Here is a 16,038-nt window from a genome sequence, read left to right as displayed (position 1 = left end):
GCCCAGGGTACTTTACATAACAGAGTCACAGGTTATAAGCAAAAATAAATCTATTACTTAACTATATTTGTCTATTTCTGAGTCAACAGAATGCACACATATACCATTCAGACTGTAACAACTTATCAATCAGTGAAAATGACTGATGACTTAAGATGCTGCAGGGACTTAGGCTCTGCAGAAAAGCCTAACTGCACTGCCCACCCTTATCCAGGTTCTTCACCCTCTTCACTGTGCAATGTGTTGGGCTTTACTTAGTTTATTAAAAACTCAGCACTTAGCAATGATGGACTGTGAAGATGATCTATTAATTATTTCATAACAGAACATTGTTGAAATGCTCTTTCTTTCACCATGTTGTTCCTACTTCTTTAACCGTGAATAATTTTCAAATGCTCTTGCTGATTTCGTACCTGAGCTCAGGAACTTCAATGGTTAGCACTTTGCTAAACCAACGCCCCTACCATACCGATATATTAACATGACATATTAACATGTTATGTTATAAACATTAATATGCTTTATTATATCTGCATGTAATGTTTTTCTCTCATTTTCTTGCAATTACTTTATCTTCTCAGCTCCCTTATCCGTATTTAACTTTTCTCTGTCCTTCCACCATAAACTCATTTTATTTCAGTTTTCTTTCTCTTTTATCTCTGCAGCATGTCCACAATCTATGGCTTCAACCAAGAATGGATTAAAATATTTTGGAGGAAAAACACTGTCTCTGTTGATGAGATAGAGATGATTTTGCTTATCATTATTTCCTAAACAATACAATGTAATGACTATTCACAGACCATTTGCATAGTATTAAGCATTAGAAGTGGTCTAGAACTCATTTAAAGTAGCACTGGGAAGACATGTGTAGGGTGTATGTAAACATTATGCCATTTTATACAAGAAACTGGGGCACCTGCTGGCTTTGGTGTCTGCGGGAGCCCTGGGACAAATTCTTCCACAGAGACTAAAGGACTGCTGTAAATAGAATTCTCCTCAGCTAAGCCTTTCCTTGGGTGAATGTAGACCCTTAATGCTATATATTTTAGTTTAACAGCAGCCATGATGGACACCAACGAGGTGCTCATCAACTTGGCTCTCTTTGGCAGAACTCAAAGTGGAAAGAGCTCTGCTGGGAATATTCTTCTGGGAAGTACTGAGTTCCATAGCAGCTTTTCTCCCTGTGCTGTCACCAAAGACTGTACCCTGGGCCGCAGCTGTTACCTCCACAGCTTCATGCGCTAAGCAGACAAAGAGATCACCCTGCAGGTGCAGGTGCTCGACACTCCTGGTTACCCACATGCAAGCTGAGCACGGAGCAGGTGAAGCAAGGGCTCGAGAAGGCCCTGGAACATCACTTTGGGAGAAAGGGTCTCCACCTGGCACTGCTGGTCCAAAGAGTAGATGTGCCTTTCTGTAGACAGGAAGCTTCCTACCCAGCCCAGCTCATCCAGATAACAAATGGAGTAAATACACTGCCTCCATGATTCCCACTGTAGATCACTGTCTTCATAGGGAAGATGAAACGCTGGTTATAACAGTAGTTCAAGCCTCAAATTGTTAGTCACAGATGAGTAATCAGTAAAAAATCATTGCTTTTCCCATCAAAAGTCACTTTTGCAGTTTCCTTGAGAGGAATTCAGTCAGTCATTTTGCAATCTCATCATAGAAAAATAATTGAGATACTAAACTTCACACATACCTATGAGCATCAGTCACCCCCTAATGACTGCAATCCTGAATAAGTTCATACTGTGTGGTTCCTGGTATGTATTAGAATCACCTGGGCTTCATGTTAAAAATGCAGATTCACCCAAGAACCACGTTAACAGTATCTCAAGAGTGGGGAGTGTATAGCTATATATTTTTATAACTTTCTATTTATTCCTTCAACACAGTAAGAACTAAAATACAGACTTCCACGCATTCTTCATCAAAGGGACAACAATGTGCTGTTTGTTCACTGACTTGGTGACTGAACCTTGCACTGGGCCTAATGCTTGTACAGATCTGAGCCCTGCCTTTATAACTGTACAGCCTAGAGGAAACCAATAACCCACTCAGGACAAGACAATGCACAGTGCTAAATAAGAGTACTGTGTGAGAGGGGGCTTCCTAAGGTGAACATCATGGTAAATATTCAAGGGGTAACTATGCATTACTCATAGGAAGGAAACCAGGACCATCAGACGCTTTGCCTACTGCTGTTTCTGCAGCACAGGAAACTACTCCATTTCAGCTATGCGGAACCCACAGGGTGCAGTCCCCACAGGGACTGCAACTAAAACATAATGACACCCGCCACCTTTGCTAGTGGTGCATCCTTATTTGCATATTTCTTCATTTATCAGGTATTATTGAAGTGGAATTAAAATCTGATTGTGTAGAATAGGAGCTGGGGAAGGGGAAAGGAGCTAGGAGCTGGAACATTGTACTTATTCTTTCTGAATTCAGTGTGTAAGTGGCAGGCCGTGAGGACATTTGCTGATGATTTCTGGGTACTGTTCACTGAGCTGGTCTGTTTTATTCAGTCTCTCCATTTTGTAGTCTGGGACCAGGCAGTTTGAACTCTTGGGCTTCATTAGTATCTTAGTCACTTTCCTCATTGCTGGGACCTACGATCAACACATGCAACTCAAAGCAAGAGAGATTTATTCTGGCTCACAGCTTGTAGAGGTTTCCATCCACAGCTGGTTCAGGGTAAAGACAGCACAGCAGAGAATTTAGCCATACTCCCTCATAATCCAGGAACCTTCCAAAACTTCATCTATGTCCCAGGAGACTTCAGGGGACTTTGAGATTTAAGCTCAAACAACCAGAATTACTCAGGAGCTTCCCTGGGCCACTGATCTCAGAGAAACCTTGTCTACTGGAAACTCCCTGGCAAACCACATGGAGAATAGGGAGCAGATATATTCCATGCCAGACACGTTGGCATAAGTAAGTGCCCCTCTCCTTTCGGTTCCATCTCAGGCCACATGGATGTAGGCCCTGTTACATGCACAAAGTCAGCATAGTTTGCTTTAAAGATTCTTTTCCTTTAAGTATTAAAAACAAAAAGATTATTCTAAATGACACTCATTTTGCTTTTCATTAATTGTGCGTGTTTCTAAAAATGAAAAAAAAAGGCCATATGTGTAATCACAAGGAACTAGCAGAAAAAATTAGGATGACAAGAGCATAAAAGCAATCTCATCGTCCAACTCCTGAAGAATCAAGGGCAAGCTGTACACATGTAGAGAAGAAAAGGTGATTGCAGTTAAGACTTTCTGTGGAATCTAGGAAAGCTTCCAACCTTCCCCACACTCTTAAAACCTCCTTTGCAAACAGTTTCTGGTGGACATGAATGGTGGGAATCTGTATTCATTACATCAGTCTAATTTTAAACAGTCTTTAATATTTCTTTACAGCTGCTACTAAATAAACATCGAGTTTAAACTGTAAGTGGGTGCAATTCAGTAACTTCAGTAAATGCACAACTACGTTTCAAAATATTCTGTCTTCACACATCTCATTACTTTTCCTGATGATGAACGTATGCTGAGCCCAGAAGCGTAGTTTCAGTGACATATATTTTGACAATAGATTTTTCAAGTTTTAGAAGATGAAACAATGTAACAATCTAATTCTTTATAAAAACTGAATGATATTCGTCTGTCTTTTAGAATAGGATTTGCCACACAACCCTGTCCTCTGATAACTGCTTTCCTCCTAAGGAAGCTTCCAACTCAGGAGTTGAAGACGAAGAGAAGATGGATGAGGGCAAAGCTTAGGTCTAGAAGAGTTTTTTTCCTGCAATAAATAACTTCTCCCACCTATGAAAATTCAGCAGGCAAGACTTGGTGATTCTCAGAGTGGCCCGTGACTTCTGTGGAGCCATCTGGGTCCCACCTTGGTGGCTGGTTGCTGGTCCTCCATGCACAGACTGGCCCTGGACAGCTTGCTTCCTGAAGGGGCTGCACAGGTCAGGCAGCATCTGTCTGGGCTCCCAGATTGATCGGAGCAGCTGCAGACTTCTGAATCCGCCACAGGACCAGCAGCTGTTAGGAAGGACACAGGAGTCTAAGGCCCTCAGCTTCCAGGAATATCCTGGATGTGTTTTTCTTTTTGTCCAATAAAAAATGAGAATAGAGCACCTGGTTCTCCCTTTTGCTTTATCTTTTTCAGGAAGTCCTGATTCTCAGCAAGGAAGGAGTTTTTAAGGACAGTGCTACATAATTGGCCTCTTCCCCAGCCGCTTTATCTCTCCCAGTTTGGGTTGTATTATTTTGCAGAGGCTGCCAGCTGTGACAATGGAACATTTTCCCAAGTGATCTTTTTGTCTTTATTAATTACACCACAATGGTGAAGATGTCAACGAGTCATTTCCCCCAAATTGGAAAATCAAAGGGATGATGATTCATTTGAATGTTATCTGGAACCTTATTTGAATGTTAAAAACAAAATCTATGAATAATGGCTCAGCGAGGATATAATAAGGTCATTTCAAGGAAAAGGCCAGCGTGCAGGCCCAGACTGTTCAGTACCCATTCAAACGGATCACAGATATAGAAGGCATGTTATGGAGGTTAGGAGCTGGATTTCAAGCTGCTACCTTGTCTCTTATTTGCTCATCAACCTGGAACAAGTGATTTCTCTAAACCACTGGTAAGGTAGAAATGATCATCGTATCTACTTCCCTGAATTACATTGGGGATTACCTTGCTTAACTCAGACACTGATGGATACACAGTAAATGTTAGCTCTGGTCATTTTTATTGTTAGTATTTATCCTAAAATTCATATGTTTTATTTGCAAAATTAAATGTCTTTAAATTTACCTTCAGAAGGAAATAAGAATGAAATCCTATTTACATGGGTCTGATTTGTGAATATAAAAAGCAACTTCCTTATTAATTTAGAAAAACATCTGGGAAAAAACTTCCTGGCTTAGTAAGGTTAGATGAAAGAACATGGGCCTAACAGGGAGCTTCTGTTTGGGGCCCAGGCTCACCAGCTAGTGTTGGCCAAGCCATCTCACACCCGAGCTTCAATACTCTCACCTGTACAAAGAAGCAATTTGGACAGTTGCGCTCTAAGGTTGAATATTCTCTCAAACTGATCTAATAAGTTGTTATCATTCTGCTTTGGCTCTCTGCGGAGTACTTTAAGTAGCGAGAGAGAAAGGAAATTGCATAAAATATTAAAAAATGATCCTTATTGTCCTCCTGTTCCATGATAATCTTTTTCTCAGTTGATGTAATAGTTGGCTTTTAAAAAAAAATTTCCTTTAAAAGGTCCAGATGCTATGATTTCATCAACCACAAACTGTGGGAAGCCGCCTATGAATGGCGCCCATTTCCTGCTTCCGGGTTCTTCCCGGCCTGAACAAGCCCGCCAAATTGTCATATCTGCCCAGTTACCCGTGACGCTAGCCTATCAGCTTGTTAGGCGCGCTTCTCTGTGATTGGATACTGCTTCCCCTTATAAGAGGTTGTTCCTGCCCCCAACGGGCGGAAGAGGAACCAACGTTGAGGGTGGCGGACCTTGTTAGGTCCGGTTCGCTGTACGCAATAAAGTTTGAGAGCTGATCCTGCTCGAGTTTGACCTCCTGTCTTCCGCGGCTCCGGTCAACAAACAAATGGGGCAGGGTTGGTGAGGTCCTGAGAAAAATGAACACAATTCCTGGAAAACATAGTTTATAACCTAACTAGTTGTCCCACAAGGACTCAACAGAATCATACCCATTAGCAGTCTAAAACTAGACAATTCACAATTGTAAAATTTCTGTTATAGTACTATATTTAAGTTATTAACACTAGAAAACTTACATTAACTTATGTTGTCCTTGCAATTTGTTGTGAGGTATCAGTCAACCATGCTTATTCTTTCTCTGGGACCACAGAGACCATGTTTGGCCCCTGACATGGTGTCTCTACACCAAGTGACATGACTTTCAAATACTCATCTACTTTCTGGCCAAAAATCTATCTAAAGATATCATGCTAAATCAACCACTCTCTTCTGTTTTGGGCACTAATTCAAAAATGCAGTTTCTCAGCAGCTTACAATATGAGTGTTCTTTCATAAATAATTATCAACGTGTATAAATTTTCCAGTGACTGAACACATGGGCCTGTAATGCAAGCTTAAGAATGTTATGCTTGGGTGCTTTCACTCTTTTCCATGAATGAGACGATGATTTAAAGTATAGGAAATGTCTAGCAGAAGCAAAGAGGACATTCATTGTTAAAGAAACCCAGGAACTAGGAGAACACCATGAATATTACACCTTTTAACTCAGTAAGTGCCAACCCAGCAAGACAAGAACTCTATGTCATGATATACATGTCTCAGGAAAGAACTGTCCTGCAGACAGTTAAATATTTGGTGATCTTTAGTTATCTTTCTCATTGCTGAGGCAAAATAACCAACACCCAAAGGTAAAGGAGGCAAGATTTATATCAGATCACAATTTTAAGAGGCTTCAGTTTGCCGTCAGCTGGCTTTAAGGATGCATGGGAGGGCAGAGGGGCATCTCAGAGGAGAAACAGTTCATGGCAGGCAGAAGGCTGCAAAGGAAGCAAGACCAGTAGCAGAAGCAGCCTGCCGGTCCCTTTGATCGCTTTCAGCCTCCTTGTCTTTTGGGGGTTCACCTGCACCCACGGTGGGCTTTCCTTATTCCCAGCATCGCACCCTTTAAATTCAGCCACATGCAAGCACATGAGGCTTTGGGGAAACATCTAGATCTAAGCCATAACAGCAGTATTTCAAAAATATTTAATGACAAGGGTATTCTCAATAAATATCCACAAGGTAGGTTTGGATGGTGCCCAGGGATGCAGGGCAGTAGCTTTTTATCAATATATGTATAAACATTTTATTATTATGACAGCACAGCCACATAAGGGTATCAGATCTGGCTCTAAGTTTGAGAAACTTTCAGAGAAAGAAGTGAGCAGGAGTCAAGAGTTGTGTGGAAATAAAATATCTTCATTAATTCCTATGGATTCTTCAAAAACCATTCAAGGCATCATCCCACAGAGGAAGCTTCCTGATCTCTGCCTTTTCCCTCACTTTCTACACCTACTCAGAACTGGGCTAAATGTTTGTTTTTATGAAATCAACTTAATTTCAATCACAAAGTTTAGAAATATAACAAGTTAAAAGTGTGTCCTTCCTGACTGTCCCCCTTTTGTGCTCTCATGTAGTACACAAAAATGTCTACAAGATATAATAAGAGCATGTACCTGCCTTGTTCCACAATTCTTGTATCCTACAGAACATACCTGGAAAAAGTAGCCCATTTGTAAGTATATGTGTAAGGAATAAATCACCCAACAGGCTTTCTAGCTGTCAAATGCCCGGGCTGCAGCCCTGAAGGATCTGATGATTTTAGCAACTACTCCAGTGATTCTGAAGCAAATAGTTCCAGAATATTTTTATTGCCTGAGCCTGTCTCTGATATGTGTGGCACCTCATTAAGCTTTTAATATGCTTTATTAATTTTCTTGGATTGCTGTGACAAAGTACATACGTGCATAGCTTTTAATGTCTCTGAGTTCTGAAGGCTGGAGAGCTGGCAGAGTGGGCATGTTCTGAGGGCTGTGAGAGAAAGATCTGCCGAGGCTCTCTCCTTGGCCCTTTGCAGGATCACCCCACATTTCCCCCTGTATTCATGTCTTTGTCTATATTCCCTGTCTTGTAAGGGCATCTAGCAATACTGGATTAAGAACTCACCCATCTGACCTTACCCTAATTAGTTATATCTGTAATGACCTTATTTCCAAATAAGTCATCTTCTGAGGAACTAGGCGTTAGGACTTCAGCACACACATTTAGAGCAGGACACAATTCAGACTATAACACCACCATTCACTTACTTTGTAGCTCTGTGGCTCTGCTCCACCGGAGATCTGTTATAGTTCTCTGGGAACTGTACTCCAAGCACATGAGAAGTTCTTAACAATCTTACTGACTTTATTATGTCACTGTTAGCTAAAGCGGCATGCTGGTATCACATAGATACTTAGATTTACAGAGTGTCGTGATATTTTTAGATTGGATTGATTAAAGTTTTCAAATACATTTATGTGTTCAAGACACAAGACTATGCCAATTAAAGTGCTTTCTTGAAAAATTATTGTGCAGTTTAGATTTTTTATAAAATAATATTCTTTGATGTGTTGATCTTTAAAATTTAACTTCAATTTTCCTGAACCTGTATTTTTAGGAAAAATAAAAATATACAATTGCTCTATAGTGTAGATTGACAAGTTGTAAATGGATGTAGGAAGGATGAATTTATTCCTTGGGAGAAACACTGTGACTACAAAACAGAAATGCAAACCACAGTCAGACTCATCACAAATCACAGGACAAGAAAGATGTTATATAGGAAAGTAAAACATTGTGTCCCAAAGATAAATTAAACTTCAAAGTGACACACCCAAACAAATAAATAAAATTCTAAGCCTTCTACTTGCAATAGTGATAAGGATTTATATTTCAAATTTATTTAATAGATATTTATTGAGAGTTTGCAACATGCTAAAAATCTTTGATTAAAGAAGTAAGTTTGGACCTCACCTTCTGAGAGCTCATTGTCAAGATTTAGAGATCGAGAGAGACACAGGTGGCTCTGATCAAAATCAGAAAGCCACACTGTGTCAGGGCTTATAATTCCTGACCATGCTCCTGAAATGTTTCTAATTTTAACTATTTAGGTCCATCGTTTTCGTGACAATTTTCATAGACCTACCCGTTCTAAGTCCTCTCACGTGTCCTTTCTTTGATCCTTTCTTTTCTTTTCTTTTCTTTTCTTTTCTTTTCTTTTCTTTTCTTTTCTTTTCTTTTCAGTGATTTAGTATCATAAATAACAATCTTGTATTTGTAATATACAAAGGGTGATCAAAAAAGCACATGCTTAAATTTTAAAAATTATTACAGGGAACAGCACATTGCTATATATCCATCTCAAAATACCACTCCTTACTTCAAGCATCCTATCTTTTGAAGTAGTTCTTTCATGTCTTTACAGTGATCAAAAGTACAGTGAATGCTGCTGCTGGGTGCCATCCAATAGGAAGGTGAGCTGTTACAAACATCACAGTGCACACCCAGCTGTTTTATTCACCAAATCTGCTGGCATGGTATAATTTCTGACTCTGTTGCAAAGTCAAAATAACCATGAAAGGTAAATTATTTGAATTGATTCAGGGCATGAGTTCAGATAACAGGGCAACTGAGGACACTCAGTAAAGAGGACTCCAGAGGTGCTGCAGAAAATCGCAGGAACTAGAGAATCCAAGTGTTCAGAATGAACGTGACTATTTTGAGCGGAATTCGTGGTAAGGTGTCTTTACTGTAATAATTTTTTACTTAAACACATCTTATTTATTTATTTTTGGTGCTGAGAATCAAACTCACAACCTTGTGCTTTCCAGGCAGGCATGGATGCCACTGAACTAAATCCCTGGCCCACATCATACTTTTTAGTAACACCTTTTACACTGAAAGTTTCCCTGACTTTCATTTTTCTCACAGGTTTTTAAACTAGAGTGTCTACTAATATACGTAACTCAATCTCTGTACATGTATTATAATGGAGATTGTAACACTGTCTGCCACAAAACATCATGTGGTACTTCAAAAGAGACAATGCATATTAAATGTTTAGAATAATACCTGGCACTGAATATTGGTTGTTTTCTTTCCTTTCTTCCAAGTCCTAGAAGTCCTGGATATTTCTTACAATGCTTTTTCCTATGCATTTTGTATTTTCCTTGCTATTATAAATTGCCAGTATCTAGAAATATTGTAGTAAGGAGAGTGTTTGGAAAGGAGTCTTATTTTCTGCCACATTGTTATTATTTCATATAATTTTAGAAGTATTTGAAGGTTAAATGGTTATTTCTGCATGCCTTTCAGATTGGGTGAATAATTTGTCACAAAATATTCTGCTCTTTATCAGTTTATTTTCACTAATCATACAGGAATTTATTACATAACCAACTTCCACTTATAACTAAACAAAGGAACCCCAGTCTTCCCCATTTCCCAACCACATGAGAAGAATTCACTTGAGATACTGTGTTTGATTCTAGGCATGTGGGATGAGAAGGATGGGATTAGAGGAATATTCTGAAGTTGTTCCAAGTCACCAAATGTATTTTGATCTTAGCTTTTCCGTGGTATGTCATCTAATTAATCAGATTATGTAATTTTAAGCCTTTAATGGATGTTTTTAGTGATAGCATAGCATCTCTGTAAATAAAAATCAAAATAATTCCCTTAGTCAAGGTCTTTTGATTGGAAAGAATTTAGTGATTCTAACACAGTCAGATTGTTAAAAGGGTTACTAAATGTAATTACAGCACATTCAATGTAGTCAGATAGAATGCAGTGTTGAATAAAATAAAATCTAAGAATAAAATAGAGGACTAAAGCGTTATTTTTTCAGAAAGATCATCCATCACCCCTATTTTTTTTATTGTACTTGACCTTCTATCCTCTTCCCATTACATATATCAGCTTTCAGAAATATTATGACACACAGATCTGTTGTCTAACAGCATTGGACTTAATAATTCCTTTGCTGATTTGGGGTGTACAATCCAAGGCAAACAGCTATTTCACTTCTGTCTTTCAGGAACTTCTGGGACATGCTTGGAAGACTTATACTGCTGTTCTTTTCACTCATGCAGAAAAAAACAGAAGAAGCTGGATCCAGTGAAAATGAATACTTACGCAAGGCCTCTGATACCCTGCTGACCCTCCTAAATTCTGGACAGCAGGGATATGTCCTCTAGTACAAAAAAGCAGACTCCTTTAATGAACGAAAAATGAAAATCTTAGAAAGAATTGTGGAATTTATAAAAGAAAATCATTATCAAGGTCTTGCCTTTAAATAAAATTTAAGTGAAAGAAGCACTGGGTTGTGGGAGTCAGAAATTTGATTTAGGAAACTGCCCGTGGGCCACAAGAATTCCCTACAGGGCCATTGAGTGCGCAGGTCTTTAGACCCACCTTGGAAAACTGTAAGTTGCAAAGAACATCAAGGAGTCAGATTTCTAATGCAAATCCCATGATACAAAAATGATTCCCTTAAGTATATATCCCACAGAAAATTTTGTGCAGTGAAAGACATGCATGTTCGAGAATGTTTACAGTAGTGCTGTTCATAAGAGCCAAAAATCTGAAACTATCCAAAGGTTCATTAACAGTAGAGTGGATATGTAAATATGTATCATTTGACACAAGGGTACATTACATGGGAATGTGGATAAGCAAAGTCAACTATATGTAATATTAAAATGGTCCAAACTTAACGTTAGAGAAACCAGCCAGATGTGAAGGAGTACAGTCTATGATTCCATCTGTATTGTTCAAAAATAGCCAAAATTAATATAAACTAGACCCTACTCTGATGATAGAAGTGCTGGGACTCAGGCAAGTGGTTACTCTTGGGGAGGGGTCAGTGCATGGAAGGGGCTTGGGCTGGCATCTGAGATTTTGGTAATGCTCGAGTTCATGATACAGAAGCTGCACAGGCACGGTGTGTTCTTAATGCTGGAGACTTATGAGCTACTGTGGGTATGATATCCTTGAATAATCATTAAATGTGAATAGTGATCAGTGTTTTGAGAACTACCCCCATTGCTTACTTGATGTTAGAAAGAAGGAAAATTGCCGATCCTATCCTGTTTCCTCCTTTGGAATACCTACTTCATAGTTATAATGACAAAATGACCTTGTATGTGGTAGATGCTTAGGAAGTGTTAACTTTCTTTTGCACTTTCTTAAAACCTGTTGTTCCTATTTAGGTTTGGGAATACTAAGCAAAAACTCAGAATAAGCCTTTCAGTAAGAACAGAACAAGAACTAGGGTAACTGACTCCAAAAACCGTGAGTAGTAGCTTTCTCTGCCTTGGAAGGCTGCTCACTTGGGCACAGCAGAGATCTTCAAGGTGTTCTCGAGGACAATAGTGACAACTGAAGGAAAGTAGCTTTAGTTGATTATAAAAGCCAGGCCCTTCCACTAATGAGTCAAAAATCAATATATATATATATATATATATATATATATATATATATATATATATATTGCTTTTACAAAAATAGCCACCAGTTTATGGCTTCTTTTCACAAATTCAAGTTTTTATTGTTTGTGGTATATTTTCCACTAGAAATGAGATCACAGCCAGTCTTAGACAAGTCCTTAAAGTCCTTTAATGTTTACTACTAATTAACTTTAGCAAGGATGGTACTTATTAAATAATGCATCACTTTCTTACATATGTGGCAGGGAGAGAGTCAGATATAGGATGAAGATAAGCATATACCTCTTGGGCCTATTTCTGAATCTATTTTATAGTCTACTTTGCCATTACTTGTTTTATTTATATTGTTGTTAATCCAAGATGACTTAATTATGTTTCTGTAAGGCTGAAGCATAGCGTTTGTGCATTTTTGTGGTATAATGTGCAATAAAGCATTCCATGTCTTCCAGGATGAATGATTTTTACCCATTGGTGTGGCACCCAGGGTTGGTGCACTCCAACCTTCCAGCTGGGAAGATTCACTCCACAATAGCAACGAATCAACAGAACACAGTTTATCAAGGAAACACTTTATTTGAAAAGAGAGACAGGAGAGCATAGAGAGCTGTCCTAGTGAACAGTACCTGGGCAGGGGGCATCAAAACATGCAGACACCGCAGGCCTTTGTCCTCAGCTTCCTTTATTGTTTTGGGGACTTCCCCTGCCAGGAGCTTGTCACAACCCGATTGTCTGCCCAGGGTCCCAAGCCCGCAACCTGGCATCATCTCCTAGGCACCCTACACACACACTCCTAGGTGGCCCCGTTTGTCCTCGCACCTGGAGCTTCATCTCTGGGATTTATAGGCTGTTTGGGAGAAGGCTTACAGAAGAGGCAACTTAGAATTAGTGAATAACAGGGTACGTATTAACCAGTCCAGCAACGGAGTGACCCGGGTGTGGGGATGGCATCGCCCCCTTAGCTCCTTCACGTTTTATCGAGGGTGTGGGGGGCGGGCAGGCTAACTTCCCCACGGCCCCTCTTCCTCTCCTCTGCTTATATGGTCTTGTTCATGGCTCCCTCAGGATAGTTTTCTTTCTGGTCAAGATTAACCAGAAAGCCCAATGAGGCCCTTATTTAATGTTTTCCTGTCTATAGACCCCTTTCCTTCCATTGGGAATTTCGTACTTCTGTAGTCATTGTGAAATACATCATGGATTGTTTTAACCAATAATTACCCTACTGTGCTAAAGAGAAAGTAATTCCTCTGCTTTTTTTGTATCAGCTGATGCCTACTATTCCTTACGTTCTTTTTACAAAACATTTCTGGCCATTCTTAAGAATTCATTGAATTCATTGACCGAAATACATTCTCCGGTCAATTCTTTCCAATTTTCAAAAAGAAGCAAAGTATCTATACATGGTGATTGAAAAATACAATGAATGTTTAAAATTTTGTTACATTAAAAGACACCGATAATAATCCTCCTCATCAATAATACTCTCCGTTGCTTTCAACACCGTTTTCTCACGGCTCTTACCGCCTTCTGAGGCACTTCTGGAAATCCCCACTTGTGAACGTCTCAGTTGCTTTGCCATGGTGGCCTCAATGTCCTAAACTGAAGCAAAGATTTACATTTTGTGGTCATCTTGATTTGCAGGAACAGCGAGATGTCTCAAAGTCTCAGATCCAGAGTAAGATGGAGGAGGACGTGCCCTGTGACGCTTTAACCAATTTGCCTTTCTGCTGGATGACACACAACAACTGATCAGATTTATCAAAATCACACCTCTTAAGGCCATTCCATAAAAAAGACTTCTGAAACTGCTTCAGAAGTGGCGAGAGCCGGCCGTGATGACACACGCCTGTAATCCCAGCACTTGACAGGTGAGGTAGGAGGGTTGCTATGAATTTGAGGCCAGCCTGGACTGCAAAGTGAGTTCAAGTCCAGTCTGGACCTCACAGGAAGGACTATGAGATGAAAGTACCTGCAGTGAGGGCCATATCTTTATGCACATTAATGAAAATTTGTATTTTACTTTCTGTTATTTTTAAACATTCATCCCATACTTTGATTATATTTTGTGTTTTAATGACAAATGACATTCTGGGACATTAAACCTTCTTATGGGAATTTGAGCTATTGCTACATCTTTGTGTCTATTTTTATACATTACTGTAGCTGCAGTTTTTCCTTTTCCTTTGTTTTGCTGATTTGATACAGTTGCTGTTGATCCATCTTTCTCCTTGATAATCTGCAAGTTCTCCTCTAAAGTGTAGCCTTTTGATTACCAGAATCAGTACTGAGTTTTATACTAACGTTTGACAACAAAGTAACTATTCCTTTCCCAGTCAAAAACTGTCCCTCTATCTTCACCTCGGCTGATGAAATTAGACCTTTACAATACATTCCTTTCTTCCCTATCTTCTAGTAGTTCAATTGTATCTTTTTAACATTGGATTCTCTCTGGTTGTACTATTTTTATTAGTACATGTTTGTGGTACACGATGAGTTTATTTTGGGCAGCTGGTACGTATTACATTCTCTTCCTCCCTGCCCCTTCCCAACACATTTTAATACATAAATATTCCTCGGCATTATCTTCCCTCCTTTTCCTCCTCTCCCTTCTCTCTGGCTATTGGGTTTGCCCAGCACACCCTGAGTTCTAGCGCAAACCCCATGAGGCCCTGAATTTCACACATCCTCCTCTTACCATTATGCAGCAGTAACCCCAGCTCTGTGTGACGGTCTTCATCACAGATGCAGGGACATTCGGTGGCTGAATTCTAGGGATGCGGCATGAAGTGGACGTCTTGTAGCTGTGCTCCACCTAAGCCTCAGTTATTTCTGGGTAACAGCGCGTTATGTACCAATCAAATAAACTAGCCATTTCTGGAGATGATTTCAACAAAAGAACCACGTGGGTAGGATCAGCTGTAAACAAGGTAAAGGATGCCCAGCTCGCTCGTCTTTGGTGTCCTGCCCAGCTTCCTAGCAATCTATTATTTGCACTCTTCCTTCAAGCCTTTCCAGATCCAAATTTGTGTGCGATTTTCATCTGGAAACAAAACTTTTCACTAAACTTTGTATTTGAAAGTACTTGGAACATTTTAGAGGACTGTTAAGAAAGTATACTTCATATTTTTGTCGTTGTGGCCAGTCTAAGGGCATAGCATCCCAGGACATAGTGATTACCCCCAAAACCTACTAGTGCTGGGTCTTCCTGGATTTATTCTTCTAGACACTACACCTCAATTAGCAATTTTAATTTTTCCTTCTTAATGAGGTGTATACATACACTCTGCCTTTTTTCTTAAAGAATTTGCTTTGTTTTTTCCCCTTGCTGATTTTCAGACTTAGCAGTTTTGGTTTTGGGGTGTTTTTTTTTTTTTCCTTTTCATGTAAAGGCTATCTTCAAGTGGTACTGTTATTTACTAGATTCTCACTCAAATTTTATTTCAAAAATAAGTTCATTTCTCAAGAATCATGTTTTTCAAAGCTTCTTTAAGTGTTATCTTTTCATATGAACATTGAAAGCTATACAAAGAAGTTTTTTCAACCAAAATCATTCTCTTTTGCTAAATTTACTGAAAGTGACTTCTAGTTTGCATTTTTCATTAAAGTTTTTCAAAGAGAAATTCAGTTGTGGTGTTGTTTTTGGACGCATATGCACTGTTCTTTCCAAATTCCCCAGGTGTGAAAATGTGAATGGGTATTAAATGAACAAGTATCAGCCAAATATGTAATCTCAGGGCTGAAAACATACATAGATGTATATTTCGAAGCCTTTCTCTGTGGGATAAGAAATGCAAAACTTGGTCAGGATGGCCTTGACATAGAAGCTTACTATGCAAATGCTGTGAGGAAGTGCACAGACACTCAGGACAGCTAGCTGGGGAATTCTACAGGGACTCCACCGCAGTGGGAAGGATAATCCTTAGCCTTCCACTAAAACGAACTATTCTCTGTTTACAGTTCTGCAGTTCCCCAGCCCCAAGCTCATTTCTATCCCTGT

General features: G+C 39.4%; 1 protein-coding gene across 1 annotated transcript; it reads left to right on the top strand.

Annotated features, from left to right (window-relative positions):
• The first annotated feature begins 1,065 nt into the window (after positions 1-1,065).
• Positions 1,066-10,895, top strand: Gimd1 (GIMAP family P-loop NTPase domain containing 1). The gene is given in 4 exon segments (XM_005002893.1): positions 1,066-1,303; positions 1,306-1,469; positions 10,634-10,690; positions 10,692-10,895. Coding segments are annotated over 4 exon segments (663 nt in total).
• Positions 10,896-16,038: the final 5,143 nt, after the last annotated feature.

The sequence above is a fragment of the Cavia porcellus genome, unplaced genomic scaffold (genome assembly GCF_034190915.1).
Source record: "Cavia porcellus strain 051 isolate PalLab524CR breed Dunkin Hartley unplaced genomic scaffold, mCavPor4.1 scaffold_14, whole genome shotgun sequence".
Taxonomy (NCBI): Eukaryota; Metazoa; Chordata; class Mammalia; order Rodentia; family Caviidae; genus Cavia; species Cavia porcellus.
This window is presented reverse-complemented; position numbering and strand designations above follow the sequence as displayed.